Raw genomic sequence first — 26005 nt, forward strand, 5'->3', positions numbered from 1 at the left:
ACGTCTAGTATTTTGGACGTTGCCTAGTTAGTATACAGTACTTTATATGCATAAGGTTTTTTTTGTCAAATTCATGTTTTTTTTAAATAAATATAGAATAATTGCATTTTTAATTACAAATACACTTACTGATAATGTCAACTTATGTTATGAACTAAAGTTAAACCTATTATTTTTATATTTTTCCAAAAGCTTTATAGCTCGTAGGTGGTAAAATTTTACCAGTAATTGGCGTCATTTTATTAACATTAAATCAAACTTAGCGGGGTATCGTAGGATGCAGCAACATCTGAGCAATGGTATACAGCAATGCATGCAATTTTATCAATATTTTCGTAAGAAATTTCTCAAATGAAATCGGGTCTGTCTCTTGATGTCTTGATGAACGCACAGGAAAAAAAAACCGTAATAATATTTTTTTATCTATTTGGTTCATTACGTTGCAATACGACAAGTAATGACTTTTTAAAAGGTTTTGAAACACCTAAAATCCCTCTGTTTAATTCATATTCATATTCATAAAAACTACCAGAAAACGTGATAATTTTACTCTTCGCATACTTGGCACTAGTGCCCTGTAATCGACAACGGTTAAAACACTGGACATTATACTTTGTAAATGTGTTTTACCCATAGGTACATGGTACATACAACACATTTTTATGTAAATCGTACTGCCACATAATAAATAGTTAGTATGGTGTTGGTGCGACATAAAATAGTAGAAATTAAATTATATGACCAAAAAATTTCCGTAAGTACGTAATTATTGCCATGTTTAAGTAAGTATTTTACGTCAAAAATGTGAGAGTTACGTAGGAAGTGGCGCCTATTTCAACTATTTCTTATCGGACCTACCTATTACATATTTTAACGCTGCATAATACTGTCTTATAACAAATATTCGGCGCGCATTTTAATCTACCGGCGGCGGCGGCGGCGCGCGGACTCCTTATGGCGGCGGCGCGCACGTCTAATCGGCGCTCATATATTTGAGATTATAAACTACATACGTAATAAAATACAATTAAATCAACAAAAAAAAAACAATTAAATGAATCAAATGAACGCTATTAAATATTTATCATTCAAAATCATCACCTAACAGCTAATTTTACCAGCCAACATGAAAACGGGCATTCTAAGATCCGGATCTTAAGTATTTACAACTTTACAAGCGGGCCGGACAACGTCCTTGACGAGTAGCGAAGGAACGAATCGTGGTACTACTACAACCGGTATTGGCACTTACTTATTACCGGTAATAGCTTTAGGAGTAAACTATCAAATAGTGGTATTTGTTGTCAATTGGCTAAACCGATAACACTATTGAATACCGGTATTCGAATACCTCTATTCGGAGCTTAAGTGATATAAATACCCAAATTCAAATTACACCGGTTATACCTCAATAATAACCTGTAGTCAGAATACCGGTAACGGTCCCTGGCTTAAAGTTCGTTTTTTTTGCATTAAGGTAACAGATTTTGACATGTCTTATTAAAAATTACCATTGAAAAATAAGTCATAGCAAATATGTTAGAATTATAAATCATATTAATCATATTAATGAGCAAGAGCACCCTAAACCGGCGAGCGTGTATGAGGAATGTTATGAATGTGAAGGAAGTGAAAGTGGTATGTCAGGATCGTAGCAAGTGGAAATCCGTGGTCTCTGCCTACCCCTCCGGGAAATAGGCGTGATTGTATGTATGTATGTATGTATGTATTAATCATATACTTTTTTATATTCTTTTGCTTTCATAAGTAATATAAACTAATTTTTGAAAGCGTTTTTCAATAATTATTAATAAAAAGACACGTCATGATTGTTTACCTTCTTTCTAATGCTAAAAAATAACGAACTATATTTGGTACAGAACCTTGATTTGATAGGTACATCGGATATTCTGGGCCCCTGAGTTTGTTACGTAAAGGACAAAATGGTGACATGTGGTTAGAGCTGATACTGTTAAACTAGTGGTTCTGTGCGCTAAGTATAAAAAATAAGCTTCAGCGAACTCATTAAGCCTAGAAAAAACCCTACACCCTACTGCCACTTAAGTCAGTCTTGAGTCTTTGAATCAATTTCCGTAGTAGTACTACTACTACTAAGGTACTAGGATATATAAGGCCTATAGTAGGTATAATAAGGCCTACCTGAAAAATAATGTTCTTACAACAGTGTAACCGTGTTAGTTATTTGAGTAACATATATGTAAAGTGATACAATTAAAAGCTAACAGCAAACCAGTACATAAATTATATCTTATGTACTTCTTATGAATTACACTCTTATAAAGGTTTCGGCTAATTACGCTTAATTACTTGAATAAAGGTAGATGAATTGCGTGCGGTCCAATAGGTAACCACAACTCACGGAGTCCAAAACAATAAGCTGATCAGCAAAGTCAAGTAAACAAAGGCAAGTCACAGTAGTAGAAAGATTATCGAGTTCCGTAAACGTAAGCCGGGTCAAAAAATTCAATCGCAACACAGTAAGTAATAAGTGAACGCCTCGTGGCAGTAACGCACGAAAAATAACATTGCAAATTGTCGGCAATGAGGCGCGCGCGGGTGCAAGCGTACGCATCTGTGTGCGTGCATTACACACACAAATACAGTCTCTCACGCCCCGTCAGAGCGACCGGTATATTCAGCTTGAAATCTCAAAATTGACTTTTAGCTCAGCTCCCGTTTCGTTTTAAGAGGTTCATTTAATTTTAAATTTCCCACGTTTTGTTCTTTTTTTGTGATTTGTAGGTATAGATTTTTCCTGATCGTTTAAAACGGGCTTTTGAGTCCCTGGGTAACGTACTTGCCATGGTATAAATAAAATTAATATTATGGGTGTAACATATACCTACAATTCAAACTATATAGTTCAACAGAAAGCTCAATAAGTGTTACATTTAACATTCTGTACTAGAGCACAATATTATTATGTACGAGTATAAAAGAGAAATAAATGGGACTAAGCTGGACATACATATGTATATACACAATTACACATACACATATACATATATATACATATGTATGTGTACTACAGAAAATTTTCATATGGAAAGGTGCGGTCAAAATTGCCAGTGCCTGTCAGTTGCACGACTAGCGGACCAAAAGTATATTGACACTTTACTGCATACGGAGCCATACTTATATGGCGGATGTGATATTCAACATTGACAGCTATTAAAGTTCAAATTTAAACATAGGTATACTTTTCATTACATGCAGTAAAAGGAAAAGAGCGAGAACACATGAATGGGCTCTTTGAATAATAGATGGAATTTTAAATAGTAAAGCCAACTTTAGTAGAAGAGGAAGGTATTTTTTCTGCTATTGGATACTAAATAGGCTTATAAGAAATACCGTTCCAATATATCTTGAGTTGATATGGGACGTCTGTACCTAGACGTCCCATAACGGAGTCGTTGACCGAACTTTGAATGGAAGTCCCATAAAACTTTATCGGATGGGCCATAAACACTGTTTAGATAAAAGGTTAGACGCGTTAAAACGTCGGGAGTTTTTGGAAATCTGTCAGTTTTGCATAAATAATAAAAGGGTTTTTTGGCGAGGTTTTAGAAAATTTTATTAAGAAATTTATTATAAAATCACGCAGTTTACAAAATTTAAAGCCAAGCAAAACCTGAAACTGTCCCATTGGATATATACTGAACAAGTGTGTGTTGGACAGTTGTTCCCTTAACAACTGTAGCATTAGATATTTCTAAAACCAACAATTTGACTCACAATATTTCTGATACTTATCCCAAAATATCGTCTATCTGGGGGCACGGCAGTACCCCGCCAAGTCGAGCGCGAAGCAAACGCTGCCGTACCATCCTTTACTGGAACCATTTCGCCGCATTATCAAGTCCCTATTTGATTTCTATTACTTCAAGTTTATTTTTTACGAGACATTTATTTTATCATTTTTATAAAAAACAAAAATACGTCGCAATATATTTTTAGGTTTTATCCCCAAATAGCCAATTATGTCTTCTCAAAAACTTTTTTAGTTTGAGTTAAGGTTATGCGCTCCTGTAAACATTTAAAAATGAACGGACTAAAAGGATTATCATCGTACTGTATACCTACTTATACAAATCACTAACTATTGTCATGTCCACTGAAAAAACGCCGGTTTTCCCGAACCTTTTTTACTCATCTAGCATAACATTAAATTCACCATTTCTATTTGTCATGATTATAGGGGACTACCGTACAAATTATAGTTAGTACGCACTAATGACATATAATAAATCTAGTGACCGAAAAACTAAATGGGTGACTTGTCGTCCAGGTAATTTATGGCATCCCATTTAGTATTCTAGCTGCTGAGTTAGTATTTTTGTTACTCGAAATAGGTTGGTTAGCATCACCGGAGTCATTTATAGTGTTAGAAATTTATGGCGAACATTTATGAGACATTATAATGTCGAGGGTCAATTTATTATGATTTTTATGGTTTTGGGAGGTGACTCATGGAAATATTGCCATAAAATATTATGTTCTAAAATCTAAGAACTTAATGCGTTTATACACAGATTTAATTAAATAAAAGTCCTAACAAGTCAATTTTGAGACCTGGCGGCTTAGCACGGTCGCGTTTTTATCCCTTGTCACCATGTCTGTCACGTTCTAACAAGTATGTAAGTGCGAAAGGGACGCGCATAGTGATAGTCGATAAAAATGGAACCGTGCTGAGCCCGCTGAACTTTTAATACAAGTGAGGTCAAACTTGAACATCCTTAACCGAAAACCTCATTAGGTACATAATATCCAGACGAATTTGCCAAGGGCTCAAAATGTATTTAATGACAATAAATTGTTTAAACTTTTGACAGTTATTGTGCCAAACTTGGCAACCTTCATAGTTTCTAATGCTTCACCTTTTGTGCCTCATAGAACTCGCCCTATATTTCATTTTAATGTGTGGCGGGATATAATGAATGAATGAATACCTTATGAATATATTACCTTAAAACTAGCATACATAATCATAAAAATATATTTTAAAATTAAACACTACAAATCACATTACACAATGCTCAAGTAAAATGTCAAGTATATCTATAATTATAATGTATGATTATGGCATCACAATCAACGATAACTGAGCAATGAAATCAAAGAAAATATCAAAAAATATGCAGTAACATTACAGAAGAATGGTTTTTTTACCCATTCGAACAAAATATTTATTGTCTAGTTACGAATATTATAAATTAAGTGATTCAAAAGATTTTTTCAAAGTAAGAAACGTCAAATGCTACCTAAATGCCACGAGTCAACGATGTTTATTATAAAAAAAATTAAATTGGAACAGAATCGCATTTTTTGTTTCATTCGATTTCATAACAAAGGAAATTCAACCATATGTCCTTCATTATTGACTTCAAATTCCAATGCCATTTTTTGCCTGTGCCTTAGGAGGATATACCTGCTCACGAATAATGCAAGTTAAAAAAGCTTGTAAATACAAAACTCTGAAAACTAATCACAAAATTCTCTTCTTAGTGTTCGTGCTCTGCTGGTCCCCATACATGATCTTCGACCTACTCCAAGTATACGACTACGTGCCCGACACGCAGGCCAACGTGGCTATCGCGTCCCTCATCCAGAGCCTCGCGCCGCTCAACTCCGCGGCCAACCCCGTCATCTACTTCATATTCTCCAACAGGATATTCCTCAGTTTAAGGTAAGTTCTCTCTTTTATTTTAGCGTTTATCATCTTTACCTCAAAAACCAAGGTCTGTTTTCCGATTTTCCTCGGTATCCTCTTTTGTAAAACATGTATAATACATGTATATGGGTCAATTTTTGAAGAGGGTGTTTTTTCGACATTTGTATGGCAATTTTTTATATTACAAAAATCTGATTTATAATCATCGTTTTAGAAAGGGCTCTTAACAACAAAAAATATACTGTACGAGGCACCTCTGTACTTTTTATAGTTAGCTAGATATGAACGTTTAAAGATCGACATTTGTATGGCACTATTTAGCCATTTGTAAGGCGCTTTTGACATGTATAAGGCATTTTTCGACATTGTATGGCAGTATCAACATATATATGCCACTATTTATTATTCTTGTTGCATTTATAAGACCCTGACGACATTTGTATGGCACCTTCTCGACATCTGTATGACACTGTGTCGACATTTGTATGCCACAATCGACATTTTTACGGTCAAAATAGCCGTATAAATGTCGCCATACAAATGTCGCGACATGTCGCCAATAATATTTTTTACCGATATTTCCTACACAATACAACCGATTCACTTATTTATTTTACTATATATTTTAACACTATATTTGCAACTATTATAATAAAATAAACATTTTTATTTCACCTATGTACCAACGTATTAAGCGTCCATACAAATGTCATTGTAGTCGTACCAAAATATATCGAAAGAGATTCTTACCTGTTATTAAATAAATTAAACTGTTTCCGCGTCTAAATTCGATGTCCATCGATGCCCAACTAACCACACCATTGCGTCGTAAATTTAATCTAACCGTTATTCAATAGACAAAGAAGATTATAGGGGGTATATTTAAGTCATAACAAAACAGGTGCCGCGCGGGACAGCGATAAAAGGGCTTCCCTGGTTTTATTAAATAACGCATTAATTTATTAATATGATTAAATCTATTTTCTAGAAAATGCTCTTTATAAAAATACAAAGTTGTTTATAATACGTTGCCTACATCCAAAGTTATGATTTTTTTTATTGCGCTATGCCGCCACTGGGACACGCGAAAAACGGCAAATTTCGCCGTTTTTGGAACTTCAAATGCGATTTTGTCAGAAACAAATAATATTTTAGGTACAGTTGTGCATGATTTTTAAAGCTTATAATACATTAAATAAAAATATATACATACCCAGTCTTTTAGTCTTATGGACTTCGAGTTTTAGCCGTGGGACAGCAAAAAATGCCTATTTCAAAATTGACCCATATCATGCCTTGCAATCATACCTCCAATTCTATCATCTATCTTAATTAATATCTAAATAGATAGATGGGTTTATAGATATTTGGGGACAATATTTCACAGATCAACCTAGCCCAAAAACTAAGCAAAGCTATGGGTACTAGGCGACGATATACATAATCTATAATTATTCATACTTATATTTTAGCTTAATTATTATGTTTCGGTGTTCATCTTTATTTTCTCTATCCTCAATATCATCATTCATATCAGCAGTATCATCTAGATTATAATTATGTATGTTCTAAATACCATGACATTCCTTGATTAAGCCCATCTTTAGAGAATGTGAGCTAAGGAAAGCATGCGTAAATTTGTATTGTATCTCCATATTGGTCTTTATATTTTGTATCTTTATTATTTACCATTATTGCTGTTGTCATTATTTTATGAAAATGATTGTTTATTTTATTGTGTATTATATTATAATTGTATTTGCTTACATTAAAGTATGTTTGCAAATAAAGTGTTTGATTGAACAGCAGCAAGATCGTCATTATTATAATTCTATTCCCGTCATCGGTTTTATTTTCTGCCAGTTAAGGTGAGTTATAAATCATTCATCCTTTTCAAGGTCAGCGAAGTATTATTGTACTTCGCTGTCATCCGTCATCTTATAATCCATCTTATTCCTATCATCCATTCTAATTATATCTCTTATCTTTATATATTTATATTTATTATTTTATATATTTTTTACCGTCATCTATAGCATAATCAAAGAAGTATCAGCAATATCATCACCATCTACATCAAAATGTCTAAAAGAAAGTTATTTAGCTATGTACAGGGGTATTCGGAAGTAATTTTCACAAACGCTTTCAAAATTACCTAACGATACCTACCGTTTAAACCAAACAAACGCATATTTAGGGAATATATCGATATTTTTACAATAAGATTTGTATCCCTAGACACCAAATACAACCAATAGGATTTGCACAATATACAACCAACTATTTCGCGAGTAACTTTCAGAAATAATACGAATAGAATCCACCACTAGGCGTCAAACATCCATCATTGACTAGTGACGCTTTTACCTACTTTCTCTTCAAGGGCAGTAGGTATTTAGCTTGATATTCATTACTTTTATATTTTTTTCTTCTATTTTTCCTATTGCAGTGATAAGGCTGATAAGTCATTAGTATGTGTCTTCCACACGCTTTCATCCAATTTAATTGCTGAAAACACAAAGAGAGCGAAAACAAATTTCAGTTTATAAAGTCTTATGACAAAAACTTTTGCAGCTGAAGTGGAGAGAGTATATGGAGTGGTTTTATTTTTGGTCATAATGGCGACGATACCAAAGATAAAATTCTGCTTTTTTTGACGAATTAACATTTAGTCCTATTGTCAAAGTTGTTCCAGTGAAGCGTGCGAGTGCTGTGCTTCCAGGCATACTACCAAATATACTGATTTGATTTATTTCAATACCTAACTTACCAATACACTTTTTCCATCGTATTTCCTTGGAAGCGTTCGTATTTGTCATGCTACTTCATTCAACCTCAGTACTTTTTGTACCGAGACTGACTGAAATAGTTCACACACGTTCGTTCGATTCCGTGAAAATACGATGGAAAAGAATTATGCACTACTTACATCCGTACTAGTATGGTTAGACGTAACAAAATTATGCTATTAGTATATAGATAGTTCCATAACTGAACACTTGACACGCCGACATGCTTAATTTCCCTAGTTCCAGCCACTCTTTGACTAATTACCTCTAGCAATTATTCATAATTGATGATAATTAATTTAAGAATATTCCTGGAACTCACAGATGAATTATTAATTCCAGATTTAAACCTCTGAACTTAGTCTTTCCGCCTTTCCCGTGAAGTTGCTAAACATTTTGTTTTGAAACTTAATTAATTATCACTTTAGATTTATCAACTTAAAAACAAAATATTAACAAAGCTGATTTTTTATTCCTATCCTCTCTCTCTCACTATTAAAATGATAGGAATGTTGTTTACTAAACAAGTCCATTTACAAACAAACTTTTGAATAGATTCAGAGCTACAAAGATGCTTCGACAGAATTTGTAATTCCAGTCTTTCAAGTCCATTTACAAACAAACTTTTGAATAGATTCAGAGTTACAAAGATCCTTCGACAGAATTTGTAATTACGCTCCAATAAATACTTCCAATAGCTCCATCATTTTACGGACAGGAAGCATGGTGAATTGGAACTCATTTAAGGGGCTACCCCACACCAATGACCTTCGATCTGAATCCCTTAGTTTTCTAATGTTTTCTGTAGCTTATTATATTAACAGCAACGGCTTTAAGCAATATAGTATCCCATATTTACTTCAAAGTTCATTGTCTTCGAGATATTTGGCATCAAAGTTGAACAATTTTAGGCTAAAAAACTGGTTTTCTGGCCATAACTTGTGTTAATTAGTTTAAAATTAAAACTAGACACGTTTTTCGAGACGTCAAAGACGAACCCAAAGATGTAGATTGCGTACATGTAAGATCCTTCACAGCAAACTAAGTAGATACGAAAAAAGTGTTTTTTTTAGACAATGTTTATAAAATTCATAATAAAATAAGTATTCATTTCTTTCAAAATCCGGTAGACAAAACCGGAGATAAAAGATTGAAGAACCGATATCCGTTTGTCTTATAATTCTATCTGTAGTGCAAAAAAAGGAGATACGATTCAAAACTTGTCAAAAATCGATGAAAACCTCGGATAGCCCCTTAATAATATACCTTCTAGCTGATGTTTATAGTAAAGTTTAACGGATATAATCATGATTCTAATATCATACGAACTAGAATCCAACAAAATATCGTTATATTTATGGTTTCTAGCGCAAGTATGCACCTATTACGAATGTTATTCCGTAGGATTTTTAAGAAAATAATTATTTTGTCTAGGACGTTTAATAAGCATCTGATACTATTTATGGTCAAACAAATCTTGTCAGTAGAAAAAGACGCGAAATTCAAATTTTCTATGAGACGATATCCCTTCGCGCCTACATTTTTCAAATTTGCCGCCTTTTTCCACTGACAAGATTTGCTTGACCAAGTATACTTATTACTACATATTTGTCTCTTGCCAAAAAAAATGTGTACATTTGTAGATTTATTAGCTTTTTACTTGAATTTTTTTTTCGCTTTTTACTGATTTTAGGCAAACATATTGTTACGTTGAGTCTCTGAAATAAAAATATTTTTTCCTATTTACCTACCTACTTTTTTGGTAAAATATTTGCAACCGTATCTTTACTGGACTTGAAAGCAGTATTTGACATAAATGAGACGAGATGATTAATTACTGGGCCCAAATAGATGAAGCACAGTAGCAGCTCATTTAAGATATAATTTGGGTCACGGGCACAGCGATAAAACCTATATGTAATAGAGCATGAATAAATAGGTAAGTATTCATCTTTCTTAGGGCTACTTGCACTATTCACTAACCCGGGGTAAAGCGATTAAACCTGGAGTTACCATGGTTACCAGTACAATTTGACAATGGGTTAACGGTTTAACTGGCTAACCCCGGGTTAGTGGGATGGCGCAAGTGGCGCTTAATTAATTAACCTAAATTCATGCCAAAAGGCGTTTTTTGCCCATAGACATCCATTTACCTGTCATAGTTGTGTGTTTATTGTAATCAATTGCTTTTTTAAATAAGGCACAAAGTGATATAAAAGTATCTTATCAGAAATATGTAAATACTTGAACTCACGACCGCAAAACCGTACCACCGTAAAATTAGCTTAATATGATAGGTATAATTATTTAATAAGTTTGATAAAATTTTTGCATTTGCTTTAAATGATATATTTTTAACAATGTTGAAAAAAATAACGTTAAAATTTTTGTAATAAGCATTACTTTAGAAAAATATTTATTTACATGTAGGTCTACTTTCAAAAATATTTTCGCATTTATAATATTCCTGAAACCTTATATTTCGGCAGAGAATCGGTAAACATGCATCATTCTTTGTAACTTTATTATTTATTGTCTTGTAACTTTACATTGTCATAAACGTAAAATTAATGAAATGAAATTCATACTCCTTTGAAGAGTTTCTTAACATTTCAATACTCCTTGTTAAGGGGCTCAAAGTCCCTAAGAAGGTACTTTTATGATTGAAGGTTGTTTTGTTTTTACTTTTGAAAAACTTTATCAAAGGAGCATTCTGATTCATCTGAATGCTTTGTTGACTTTTTATGTAGAAAAAAGCAAACGTTATTAAGACTAGTAATTTGTACTAAGCTTAAAATAATTTTGCGGTACATTCGGTCAATGCAGCTATTGGAAAAAAATACATTAAGATTTTACACCATTAATGAACTTATCACATTTTTTATGGCTAAACAGAAAAGCCGACCGTCATATATCTTTCTGAATATATTTATTATACCGACCGTCATATATTTTATGTTTCTCTACCAGTCAACCTAGGGTCAAACAAAAAAAAACACTTAAATATTATAATAATCCACTATGTTATTAATGTTCCTTCAAGCTCATATACACGCCAGTATTGTAGTAAAGAGATAACTGAGAGCTGGTTTACGATCCATGAAGTGCATAGCTAAAGTGCAGTTTAGTGCCCTAGGGACCGCAATTAGTGCGAGACAGTGCTTTTAGTGGAAATGTCCACTTTTCCATCGCCATTTTTAACAGTTGTTTACTTATGTAGATACAGATTTGGGTTAAAAATTGACTTTTTTGGTAACGAAAGTGAAGATCACTACGAGTATGTCTTCAATTTTGATTCCCACGTAAGTAAGTAAGTAGAAACTTACCTGTTATTAAATTTACCGGCGAAAAAACCGGACTGGACTAATTGTTTCGCCCCTACCTCTAGGTTGAAAGGTGAGATGGCAGTTGCATTCATAACAGGTTAAGAACAAACAAAATTGGTTAAAAAAACGTCTATAATTTCGGTACCTACTTTTATTTATTTACCAATCCTTTTTTCTGTAAAAGAATATTACAACATAATTTCAACATTCCTCAACATATTTTTTTTTAATAAATATTCAAACAAGCTCAAAATTATTTATTGTTTAGGCTTTAAGGTTAGATGACACTTTCTTCCCAAAAAACTAATCCTGGCATGTACCCCAGCTTTCCTGAGGATGCGGATGCACTGGTCGAGTACCAGTAAATGGTTTAGCCACTCCCTTGGTTGATATTTTTGGTACATTTACGAAAAGCAAGGGAGGGAGTGAATGAGTAGTAGGAGAGGACTAAAAGAAATGTTTTTCCAGGAACATCCCCCCCTACAAATGGTTGTGGTGCTGGGTGCGCGCGAGCGACAGTCCCGTCGGCAACGAGTCACGCGCGCACACGGAGCTGCTGACGTCATCACACAGGCGGACAAGACGCGACCTTACTGTCAGGGTACGTGTAAAGATTGATAGGTGAGCTGCCGCTCGGCGGGCGCTGATATAATATATTCCTAACGCTCGATATAAGCAGCGTCACAGCAACATTACCGAGTTTTGGCCGAAGGGTGTCAAGTTCCGGCGGTTCCGCGGCCGGCTCCCTGACACTGCGGGGTTGCGTAATGCATCGCAGCCATAATGTGATATGTAGTGTTTAGTTTTTTTAAAGTTTAGTTTTAAAATTTATTTATATATATATATGTATGCTAGTTTTAAGGTATTTATGTATGGGCCATTAGTTGCCTGAAATAAAGATTTTCATTTTTCATTTTCATTTTCATTTTCATTACGATGTCACTTCGTCGGTGAGAATATGTCAACCCTCGAGTAGCGCTACCTCTATAGTCTCCTAAGGTAGTCCAATAGACACTACTTTCTGTCAGGATATCGTGAGCTATTATAGTAGTGTGTGTTAAGAGTTGCTGGCAGATGTTGACGTCATCGCATCGAGGGGCATGGTATGACTTTCAGCGAGGTATGTATGCTATACCAGCGTGTTTCGAGCGTTGTCATACGTGATGACAATCGGCGATAGAACGTTCGAGAAATGGCGTGGGGATAGGTATTCCTTGCACCAGTACAAAAGCGAATGAAAGACATTCTACTGGCAAATCGTTTTGCCAGACTATGCACAATCGGCGAACGAGGCGTGATTTCACCTTCAGAGTTCAACGTTTTTGACGTGATATAGCTTGCTAAAGCGGCCGTAAATGAGTATCAATGTCAGTATGTAGATTGTTTTTCATAAAGTAATAAACATTAGTGACGTTGTTAATAAGTACATATATGTTTGTTTTTATTAAGTCAAATAACTAGGAGTATTTCCACCGAGAAATTACGTAGGTGCTTAATTCTGTGTTTCAGCGAATTTTAAAATGAATTTATAATATTTATTTCATAAGTACTTTATCAAATAGTAACTACTACACAGTTATATTTATTCAATTATTCCTATATTGTTAATACCTATTAAAGGTCCAATAATAGTACTTTATAAAATGCATATCGTGAAATTTTGATAAAACTTTTAAAGAGTAATAAATTCACCGTTTGAAACAAACTCAAAGCGAGAGTATATGATATCAACTCTACATGTCAGTCTTTTTGTTCATCATACGCCCAACTGAACTAGCGTTTGTGCTTTAAAGTAACAAAAACTGCAAAAGCATGCTTGGATACACAACGTGACAAGAAGCTGAGTGAGGACCTTTTGGCACAAATGTTTTATGTTCTAAATGAATTTTAGTTTTATGTTATTTTTTGTGCTAATTTCTTATTCTTATTCATGCATCACAAAAAGTTCGTAAGTTGGCGTCAGAGCGTCGCGGATACGCGCCATTATTTTACATACGGAACATAAATCGTTGTAAATGCTACTCACTGACAAAGTTCATTCATCCTCTGTCTGCTAAGTACAGTCGCCATCAGATATATCGGAGCGGCCAAGGTGCTCACAAATATCGGAACACGCCTCTATTGTCAGGGCGTTAGAGCGCGTGTTCAGATATTGTGAACACCTTGGCCGCTCCGATATATCTAATGGCGACTGTACGTATTTACTAAATAAGTCAAGGAATTGGCATGCTATAAGGTGGTGGTACTGGTGCTCGACGCGGTCCCAGTACATATCATCTTGAAACTTAAGTCATTGTCAATAGAGGTGACATCTATTGGGCATTAGCATGTCGAGCACTAGTACCACCACCTTATATAGCACCATTTTGTACTATGATTGAAAAATGAAAAATATTTATTGCATTAATAAATGTTACATAATAATGTAAAAGGTTGGGACTTCCTATAAGGTATATTATACCTGTATCAGGAAGCCCCGCTCCTCTGTAGCAACAAGTTGTAGGTTTAAGAAAAATAACAAACAGAAAGAAAACTTAAGCTAATACAATTTTATCTACATTTGTGTGTGTGTGTGTCTAGATATAGATTAGATTAAATTAGATTAGATATATTTATTTCTTAAAGAAAAAGACACAGTATTTTACACAAAAGGATAAAACAAAGGCATTCACTAAAAGATCGGCAACTTAACATTTACATTAAAAACAGAAAAAGAAAAAATAAAAGAATATAAAATACTTAAATAAATAAAATAATTAATAATAATTTATACGAATGTGTATGAGATCGTGTAAGTGCAGGTGATGATGTACTTTTCAGAACTTCTTATACATGATTAGTCAGATTTATCAGATTTTAATTTTCTTTCTATAGGCAAAACAAAAAAGTTTTATTTTATGTTATGTTTTAAGAAATAGTAAGTAGCTACATTGTCTCCGAAATATGGAAAGAATGGCATTTTTCTAACGAGGTACCTATATTATTATGGCAAAATGCGACCCTTTACGAGCATGTTTGAGAATGGTATTCGTTTATTCCTAGTACAAAGGCTGTCCGTTACGGTTGAGTACGGCAATGCAGTGAGCGTGAAGAGTAAAATGAGTGTGTCACTTGACTTATTTACTACTAAACTAGATCAATAAAAATCGACGAGAATTAGTGGCTAATTAAGAAAATGAATATTTTTACTACTTTAGATTTTTGGCTACAATTTGGTGCCGTGACCAGGATTGAATTTATAAATATAAAAAAAAGTATTTTTTGTAATGATTTCTTTATTGAGGTTTGCAATAAAGAGTATTTGTTTTGTATTGTATTTTTACTACATCAAGTAGCTTTTTTGGCTACTATGGTGTGTATTTCAGTGTACCTAAGTGGTTAAAGTCTGTGCGGAAAGAGAAGAGTCGTAGAATGTATTGGATCCCATACATTTCACGCACCTTCTCTTTCCGCACAGACTCTAGTCAAGTTTAGTACAAGTTTTAGTTGTATTGAAGACTCACCAATTGATAAAAGCCATAATTATATCATATTATTACACCTTATTCATAAAACTTTACGGTTAAATTATGTTTTCTCCCTTACAAATACATAAGTCAAATGACAGATAAAAACAAACGATTCATAGCTAAATTCAGGCCAGTATAGCGTTTATGAACACCTAATGAACCTAACTTTTTTACCCCAGAAAATTAACCAGCTACCTTCTCTCCAGGTAAAGGAAGAAAGCCTAAAGTTCCCCAAGCACCGTCTGAACCAGTGCAGCACCAACTCCCGCAAAGTGCGGCTCCATCTTCCGGAGCATCAGAACAACAACTGCCACCCGCAACGGATCAGAGAGGACACCTTCTTATAGACTAAGTTCGTATTACCATTGTAAGTAGTAAGGTTGAAAACTGATAAGATGCAGATGTCTGTTCCTCAACTCATATCCAGAAGATCGAGTGAACTGACGATAATAGTTTAGTTTCTACTGTGGATTGGGGTAATTTTATCAATCTTATAAATTCAATTGTTTATTTATCCTAAAAAAAATGTGTGTGCGCAAAAACAATATGAATAGTTTTCGGTTGGGTTTCTTAGTTAAAATATTACCTACTTTCATACAATTTTTCTAATTTTTATTTATTTATTTATTTAAGAAACAAAGTCTTTTCTAGTTAGGTATATATAACAGGAAATTTTCTCAAAACTAGACCGACAGATTCCTTTCCAGTTTCCTAATGAAACAAAATTGGAAATCAATCCTAAAAAAAGTCCGTTGTGTGTTTCCACACATAATAGAGTCGCCCTCTGCTATTAGTGCACGATACACGTTGGAGAGGCTGCCATCCGGTGACCTAAATCGGAAACTTAAACTTTTCGCATTAACATTTCACGCCAAAGCAAGTGCTGCCCCCTACAAATTAAGTATAATAAAGCCGAAACGCCTAAAAAGTTTCCAAACTGCCCTCGTAAATCTGGCAGTAATAATTTTAATTCCATTATTATGATTAAACCCACAAAACCTTATTGATCAAATGTTTTTTTCTTTGCCTGACAATAGTACAATAGATGCATCATGGTACAACAGCCTAACAGGACAGGTGTGCCATGACTAAGTATATTTTACTCCATATCCATTTGTGTAACGCAAAAATTATAGGTGTTCTTGCTTCAATTACATTACCAAAGTAAGCTTTAACTATTAGTTAAATAAAGAAATACGCTGCCAGTAGACGGCGATTTGGGGCAAACTTTTCTATTTATAGTTTATTTATAAGCTTACATGGAGGGGTACCCAACTCGTCAGCTCCGATTTGATTAATTTTGATATATGTTATAGAGTAGTTTAAAATAACGGACACGTATTTTTTTTAGCTGCCCATACTCAACTTCCTGGGAGAAATTGGCCTCCAAAGTACTGAAAAGTGACAAAACGCTCTAACTTCTGTAGAGAGTTTTATTCGAGCAAATTGCTAGTTAATTACTGGTTTGAATATAATATGTTGGAGAACATGAAAAAATAATGGACACGTGTTTTGCTATTTCGGCTCAAATTCAAATTTTACAAAAAAAAACACACTTCAAAATTTCATAATTCTCATCTTGTCACTCGAACTTCACGTTGGTTTTATTAGTTTTTTTATCGTGAACACTAAAAACTTCCCGGCTGTGTAGAATGTTGTCATGGCTGTTATTACGATACAAGTGCGAGAAGTAGGAAATTCCCACCAGTGGCTATAAATTAAAACACGACGTACAATAAGGTAAAACTCCTAGTGCTCGACAAGCTAATGCCCAATAAATGACACGCTGTTGTCACCTCTATTGACAAGGACTTAAGTTTAAAGATGACATGTGGGCATTTCTACTGGGACAGTGACGGACACTCGGACGTCTACCTTACACGACTTTTCGCACGTATGTTGTACAAAATGTACAATGTTTTACAGTACATATGGCCCTTTACATTTTCGACATACGCACGTATAGTGCTAGTCACCACACTAGGGCGGTAAAGTAGCACCATACATAAATAAATAAATAAATATTATAGGACATTCTTACACAGCTTGACCAAGTCCCCCAGTAAGCTCAAGAAGGCTTGTGTTGAGGGTACTCAGACAACGATAAATACTTAAATACATAGAAAACAACCATGACTCAGGAACAAATATCTGTGCCATTACACAAATAAATGCCCTTACTGGGATTCGAACCCAGGACCATCGGCTTCACAGGCAGGGTCACTACCCACTAGGCCAGACCGACCAGAGCCAGACCATATGTACTGTAAAACAAATTACATATTATATTATATTATTCCTTCTCCAAATATTTCAGGTTGAAACCCTACTGCAGGACCCAAGTTAGTAAAATCTAGACGGCTTTGATAGCTGACAAGGAACTATATATGTGGCTATTCACCAGAGAAGGGTCCTGATGCTTCGTGTGCATAAGGAAAGATTCCTGATGGAAAACCACATATAGATCTTCAGAATGACAATATTTTAGCTTGGTTTAATATCTCTTGCAAATGTTGTGAAAGAAAACATTGTATTCAAAATGTGAGATCTTAAAATGCTGCAGAATTCTATACGGTCTGACACGTTGACACGCAAAAAATATTTTCTTTTCGCTTTGAATATTATTAATAGCCTATTTTTCCTTGAACGCAAATGAAGAAAATTATTTATTGAGACTCCTTTTCGATCGTTAGAGTGTTCGAATGCGGCACGTGGCTCTGCAGGATGCTGAAGGCAAAGAGAATAGATAGTATAGAGGGGTCCTGTCATAGTAAATTTAGTAGTCACAGTAAATTTACTGCCATTATCGACACACGACTAAAACTCAAAATGAAAACGTATAAAATTATCAAAAAAATGTATATACCTATATGGATAAATTATTTTATTATTTTTATATCATTTTGACCCATGTTCATTCACTGATATCTATGTGTTAAAATTGTTAAATATGAAACGGTGTCGTCACGCCATCTAGCCGAGCATAGGCCAAAGGTGTGTGCGGCATCTATCCGAGAATGACTTTTTCTTGATTTCCGAGGCACGTTTTTTCCTTAGACTTTATTCATCTTATACGAAGTTACATATGTCTTTGCTGAAGGCCATGCTATACTCGTAGGAGAGCAAAACGAGGGATGGGCGGTCAAACCCGATAAGTCGAGGTATTTTGCCACTAAAACTACAATCATTTAGGTAACTAAAACAAAACCTTTTGTATTCAAAATATTTTCCTTTAGCTTTAATACCTACACAAACGCAAACGTTTGTCAAGATTATCAACAAAATGCCGCAGTAAAAAAAATTGCGTATTTTTGAGCGCATTAAAAAAATGATAATAATTTCCGTGAACAAACAAGTTTATTATTTTCCCTTCACATTTAGGACACACAGGTCCCATTTCTTTTATAAGGAAAAGGCTCAAATTAGGGTAATTTACCACCATGGCAAGACAAACAAAATAGTATCGCATTCCTGCGAGAGCACATTTGCATCGCTATTTGGGGGGACGTTTTATAAAGTGAGAGTCATCAGTCTGGTGCCGAGGGATGGGATACAGGGTGAGCAGTGTAAATGGGTCAAACAAGAAACTCCAGGGGATCGCTTTGAAGAAACGAACTAGAATAACTATACTCGTAGAAGTGTAACAACTAGAGCTCAAAAATGACCCCACGTATTGTCAAATATTGTAATGCCGTTTAAGATGTTTGACATATACAGGATGGTGGATCCAAAAATATTTTTAGATTCCTCACGTCGAGGGCTGTTGGTTTCTGACATGTATGATAGCATTGATAGCCGATTTTTCGTAGTTTTCGAGTTATGATTTTTTAATTTACTAAAAAAACTATTGAACTTTATTGAATGTTTCTTTTTGTAACATAATCCTTGACAAACGGCGCAGTTGCTAAAAAAAACCAGCACTTGGCTGTGAGTCGGAAAAAAAAGGCAAAAGAAAAAGTTTTACGTTCAAAAGCTACTTCCCACTTTCATTTTAATAACAGGCCCTACATCATTTCAACTTTATCATTTAAGGTGAGACCACCCACTAAGACTTTAATACAGTATGGAAAAAGTCTTCACCTTGGGCGCGAATATAAATGTGACAATTTTTATTCGCGCCCAACGCGAAGAATTTAATTTCACTACTTACCTACCAATATTTATTTTACTTCATCTTTTTGTACGTATTGAAAAAACTGAGACGTTTTTTCCTTTTTGCCAAATAAGGTAAACGTAGGTACTGGTGCTCGACGCGGTCCCAGTACATGTCTTCTTGAAACTTAAGTCATTGTCAATAGAGGTGACAGCAAGGTGTCATCTATTGGGCATTAGCATGTCGAGCACTCGTACGTTTACCTTAAAGTAGAACCTAAACTTTTTGTCTTAATCGCATAAATGTATCGAAACACGAACTTTAAAATTTAAAGACCCCTTGTTCCAAAAAATATTTATGCTTCAAGGGTAAAAACGGGACCCTATTACTAAGACTCCTCTGTCCGTTTGTCTATCTGTCCGTCTTTCTGTCCGTCACCAGGCTGTATCCCATGAACCGTGATAGCTACAATGTTGAAATTTTCACAGATGATGTATTTGTGACATGTGACACATCAGTTACCGCTATAACAACAAACACTAAAAACAGAATAAAATAAATATTTAAGTGGGGCTCCCACACAACGAACTTGTTTTTCTTGCCGTTTTTTGCGTAATGGTACAGAACTCTTCGTGCGTGAGTCCGACTCGCACTTGGCCATTTTTTTCACTTCTTTATTGAATTAACCAGCGGCATCAAAATGGATAGAAGCAGATTTCGAAATGTGAAATGTTGTACGAAAGTAGTTCCACTTCAATGTATCACACTATTCACACTCATGATAAAATTGATAAGCTTAAAACACTGATATTAACTATTATACGTAAAAGCTATTGCTGATCCACCCTAATGAAAAAATGTGATATGAGGCGTATCGGTACAGTTGACGTCAAAGATATCTTTATATTTTTCGCCTGTTTTACTACACCATATAATGTATTAATTTCTTAACATCTGAATCTTTCACACACTTATATTAGTGCAAGCGAAATGCTCTGAAATTGAAATTGAGAACAGAATATATATAGATATATGTAGAATATTATTATTGTAGCGGTGGTGAAGAACTGCACTCCTGATGGTCACGACCCTCAGCCTTGAGGAACCGACTAAGAAGAAGAAGAAGAGAATATTATAATTTTTATATAGCCGACCACTGACTAATAGTCCGCCGGACGATATCGGCCTGTCAGTTGTTCTGAGCTGTCAAATTTTTGTTCTAACTGACAGGCCGATATCGTCCGGCGGCCTGTTAGTCAGTGGTCGGCTTAAAGGCAATCAAGGCATATCTCTTTCACCATTCGTAGCACGCTACGCAATAACTCTCTACGTAGATTATCGCTACGCCGTAGCTGGCCGTAGCGATGTACCTAAGGTGTACCTAAGTAGGGCTAAGATGGTCGGCTCTTTATCATTTGTCACCATGCCTGTCACGTTCTAACAAATATGTCAGTGTGACAGTGACGCATGCCATGACAGGTGACAAAAAAGCGACCATGATACCACTTAAGGTTTCTAAGGCCCACTTGCGCCATGCCACTAACCCGGGGTTAAGCGATTAAACCGTTAACCCAGTGTCAAATTGTACTGGTAACCATGGAAACTCCAGGTTTAACCGGTTAACCCCGGGTTAGTGAATGGTGCAAGTGGCCCTAAATGTAAAGATTATTTAACCAGAAACGTCACTTTTGACACTGACAGATCATATCTAGAACAAATGCAGATCAAATTCTTGGCCTGTTGTTACAACATAGAGAAATATTTTTTCCATGGTTACAATAATAATACCTACGCATCAAGGACAACATTGAAATAACCGAGAGATATATTTTTTGTTAACATTTATTTTAATACCCTAATGGGCCTAATGGATTAAACTACAGATAACTATTTCAAATTCGAAGAAAACTTTATTAAAGTTAGCAGACTAAAATCAGATGTCAAGAAAATCTTAAAAAAATTATACTATTAAAAGTTTTGAGTTCGTTAAATCTTAGACACTTTATACAATAAGTTTAGCGAACTTTGAAATATAATGCCGTCAGTCGCTCCAATATACGAAAATATTACGCACATAATGTTAATACACATGGGTTATCCGCAGATGGTCTAGAACGCAAAATGACTAGTGTGTTGTTTTGCCTAAATCGCAATTAGTCTACATCGCAAACGGTAGACGCGCCCGAATTATTTTTTCCGTTTTATCTTAACTTTATAGCGATGTCGACGGAGCCCCGCTTCCGCGGGGCTCCTATTCTGTGCTGTTTGGCCTTCGGCCATTTGAAGATACCTAACGAACCTAACCTATCTATGTAAAATGTGGTGATATAAAAAGTGGGCATTTTGCGTTCTAGACCGTTTGCGATGTAGACTAATTGCGATTTAGGCAAAACAACACACTAGTCATTTTGCGTTCTAGACCACCTGCGGATAACCCATACACATTTTATTTAATTCAAAATATTATCTTTCAAATAAATGTCACCGCCAAAGGGCATTTTAGAACATGAGGGGGAGTAGCTAAGACGACAATCATTCACAGAGAAACGAAACATAATACTATCTGTCCCTATTGCACTAATATGAAGGAGTGATAGAGAGACAATAGCGTAGCGTTTCTTTTCTTTTTCTGTAAACGATCGTCATCTTGACCCCCTGAGCAGTAACAATGAAACATGTCCAATACATATAAAAAATAATATAGTCATAAGGTCCCTTTCCACAGTATTATCCTTTCTTCAACAACACACACTCCGATGTGACCGAGGCCGATTCTGTTTTGTCACTTTGATATGTTTTCATCTTGTTTTGATACGACCTTGACCGAGAGCACTAGCGGCTCACGCTGATTCACTTACGGTCCCTATAAATAGGGACCGTGCGCGTTAGAGGGTCTGCCATCTTGTGGCCTGAATCGGAAACATGTGCACATGTACATTGCCAAAGCAAGTGCTACCATCTACCTTTCTTGTCGGTACGTTTCCTTGTGCATAGTAGGTTCTGCTATCTTGTAGGCTATATCGGAAGCATAAGCGTCACAGTTTACGCCTCGCGCCAAAAATCTGACGGCTCCCTATGCTGTTCACGAGGCCTATTGGCGCACACGAGTTGCCTGATAACACGACTCAAAATCGTATAAAAATGAGATGAAAACTAGGTCTGATTAAAACTCGAGTCCTTTGGGTCCCCTGCTTTAAGACTCACTTGCGTGTTTCAGACTCATATAATTCAGTCAAAACTCGAGTTTTCAACTTGTTAGAGACCCGAGTCTGTTGTAGAGACCTGAGTCTTTTTTTTTAGAAAACTGTATTTTTTACAAAAATAAAATTCATTGTGAAATTCATGGGTTAGGTTACCATACAATAATGCTTAATTTGTTGACTGCTACTAGTAGATATTTAGAAAAAAACATCAAAATTGTTGACGGAATCTTTACTAGGAGGCTCGTGGCCCTTTATTTTGGGTGTGCTAAAAAAAGACTCAATAAAGGAGACGATTCGGGACTTAAGTCTCGGAAGTTTTCTTACCGCAAAGGAGTTTTTCAAATTTAGACTCAAAAGACTCGAGTTCCTACGACCACTACTGAAAACCATATCAATTCATTAAAGCAGAATCGTAGTTAACATTACGTGTTATTTTTGTATTGTGTATGCGAATGTAGAAATCTTTTGAGGGCTTCATATTGTGAGTTGGAATGTGGAGATATCTCGACACCATTGTATGTTTTTTCTTTACATTTTAGGAGAATACTTTGGATGTCGATGAAATTTTGCACATTCCATTGAAATCAGATCGCCAATACCAGTATTATTATATTATACTCATTGTATGTACTTGCAGAAAATATAATTTTATAATCTATTCCATTAGCACATTATAAGAATGTAATAGAAGTAGAATAGTTTTTATTATTCGTAAAAACACAGACAATAGACATACATAGGAAGAACATAGTGAAAATAAAGTGTCACGAAATGGTCCCATCTCAGCATGTTGCTGGCGACTTCCAGCGCTGATCTTCCGAAGAGACCATCAAGTGACTCAGTCATTCCGCCAATGAGATAAAACTTGTTTATCTGTGGAATTATATCATTGGCTGAGTACGACATGGTATTGTTTATTTATATTATTTTAAGGTCCTAATGGAAAATAGAGACATAGACAATGATCAATTTTCTACTAATAAACAAAAAAAAATTATATATTAAGTGTAATGTCACATATGTCACTAAAATCCCATGGTTTTACATATTTGGTCATGTTTAGTTTAAGTGCTTCATATATTGTACTTATACACTTTATTTTCTAACATTTTGTAATAAACATAAAGTCAGTATTGCAAGCATCATAATTATTACAATCGGGCGGATCATTTTGAATATCGATTTTATTTTCATAATCTTAAGTACAAAATAACTTTGAAATGCCTAACTGTACTGTATTTGTGACATCAAAAAATAAGATACTTTTACCATGTTATTTTGTTAACGTAAGTATGTAGATTTGAAATTAAACTTTAAGTGAGCGTTTCTTTTATTTTTTGCCATTTTTATATATTGTGACCTTTTTTGCCACTTTTCTGTGTTATTTCTACTTAATCACGAGCTCTTTCGATCCTAATGGGATAAAAAAAATCCCCAGAGTTTTTTTCATATTGTGTTACCATAGGCCCCATATATTTTGTATGGCGGAAACAAAAAGGAAAGTTTTAAAAAATTATGGAAATTTTAGGACACTTTTTTTCTCCTGGTCTCCAAGGTCACAATATATAAAAATGGCAAAAAAATAAAAGAAACGCTCAAGTAATAAAATATAATAATGTAATATTGTTATAATTAGCGATTTATGAAAACAGGGACATTTTGCTCAGAATACATTCCTACACGAAATGTCCTTGTTTCCATTATTCCAGGCTGTATTAATATTTTTTTACTATACCCTGACAAGATTTTATTTAACCGGATTTTCAGTGGTACTAATTTATTTTACTGGCAAATTTTGAAATCAGTCGTTGACATGACCGGTACTGACATTTTATTTAGCTAACAAGCGGAAACAGTGGCTCAGGTCGAACAGAGGCTCAGTCGCCCAAATATCTCTCATGTTGAAATTAGGTTAGTGAGCCACTGTACCCTGCCTTTTTCTACCAAGCCACTGTTCTCTCCTTGGCCCTACTTACATTATTGACAGATGTAAGCTGCTTGTAGCGACACTATCTCAGGAGCAAATATAATCTTGTCAGGCTTTGAATATAACGATAATACGAAATACAGGGATTATTTAGAGGGCTGCTTTGTAAGTTTGTCCACATTTTATACGTATAGATCAGGTATAGATCTCTTACCTTACCAAAGATAGTTCTAGATAGCGCCGGTTTCTTAAATATCTGAAATATAATAAAACTAAGTTAAATAGGTACTTATATTACAGTGAGGCTATTTGTAAGTTGGTAACTGATTTGAAAATTTTAACTGACAATGAAACTGTAGGTACCCCTATTGTAAATATCATTCGATAGCGTGACGAGCGTTCGCGTTTGCGTTAAGTCTCATTTTGAACGGGATCTTGAGTTTCCAAAACGTCCCGCTTGGCGCGCTGTTCAAAATCCCATACAAAATAAGACTGAAAGCAAACGCAAACGCTCGTCACGCTATCGAATGAAATTTACACTAGGGATGAAGGAAGGATATTAGTTAGTATTGTTAAAATAAGGCCAAGGAGAGATAAAAAAATACACAGAAACTGGCCATTAGTGCAGCCCCAAAATGGCCGCCGGCCCAAGCCGTCATCTACTATCCCCTTACAGATGTAGTGCATAATCATACGAACGACGAAGTCATGAAACGTACGAAAGTGTCTTGCTATTTCAGTCAGTCTCGGTACAAAAAGTACTGAATTTGACTGAAGTAGCATGACAAATACGAACGTTTCCGAGAAAATACGATGGAGAACAATTATGCACTATAGTTCGTTTTTAGCATTAGAAAGAACTTGAAAGAAGGTACGCGATCTTGACATGTCTTTTAATTGAAAAACGCTTTTTAAAAATCAATGACTTTTACTTATGAAAGCAGAAGAATATAAATGATCGTATTAAATTCATAATTGTTACATATTTGCCGTGACTTATTTTTAAAATCTGTTTTTCAATTAAAAGACACATCAAGATTGTTTACCTTATTTCTAATGCTAAAAAAAACGAACTATACATCTGTAACATGGGCCGTGTTGTGAATTTATCTATCTGTTTTTTTCTATCTCAGATATATACTACAATAATGCTTTGATTGCCAATTGACTACCCAATCATCATGTTTTCCTGCCAATTTTGTATTAAAATTACATTGGTCGGATAAATTGATGCAAATGAACCGTGATTACAGTATCTGGGATATAAAGAACAAGGTTTTTATGTAATACAGGTAACCCAAAACGATAACGATAATAATACGACACAAAGAATTTTTAGGAATATTTTTCTCAATTAGGTACCTATAGGTCTTTTACAAATTTTAAATATGATTAAAAATTAAAACTTAAAAAAAAAATACTAAAACAAAACGTAATATGTTCAAAATATTTTCCTTTAGATTATT

The 26005-nt window shown here is 34.8% G+C and overlaps 1 protein-coding gene across 1 annotated transcript in view; it reads left to right on the top strand.

Annotated features, from left to right (window-relative positions):
- The window catches only part of LOC134793407 (cardioacceleratory peptide receptor-like), a 54608-nt gene extending 38891 nt beyond the window's left edge, over positions 1-15717 (top strand). Inside the window, exons 8-10 of the mRNA XM_063764982.1 lie at positions 5527-5707; positions 12276-12408; positions 15523-15717. Coding sequence (XP_063621052.1) covers positions 5527-5707; positions 12276-12408; positions 15523-15663 — 455 coding nt within the window. The 3' untranslated portion in view covers positions 15664-15717. The remainder of the gene's footprint in view (positions 1-5526; positions 5708-12275; positions 12409-15522) is intronic.
- Positions 15718-26005: the final 10288 nt, after the last annotated feature.

This window comes from Cydia splendana, chromosome 9 (genome assembly GCF_910591565.1).
Source record: "Cydia splendana chromosome 9, ilCydSple1.2, whole genome shotgun sequence".
In the NCBI taxonomy this organism is placed as follows: domain Eukaryota; kingdom Metazoa; phylum Arthropoda; class Insecta; order Lepidoptera; family Tortricidae; genus Cydia; species Cydia splendana.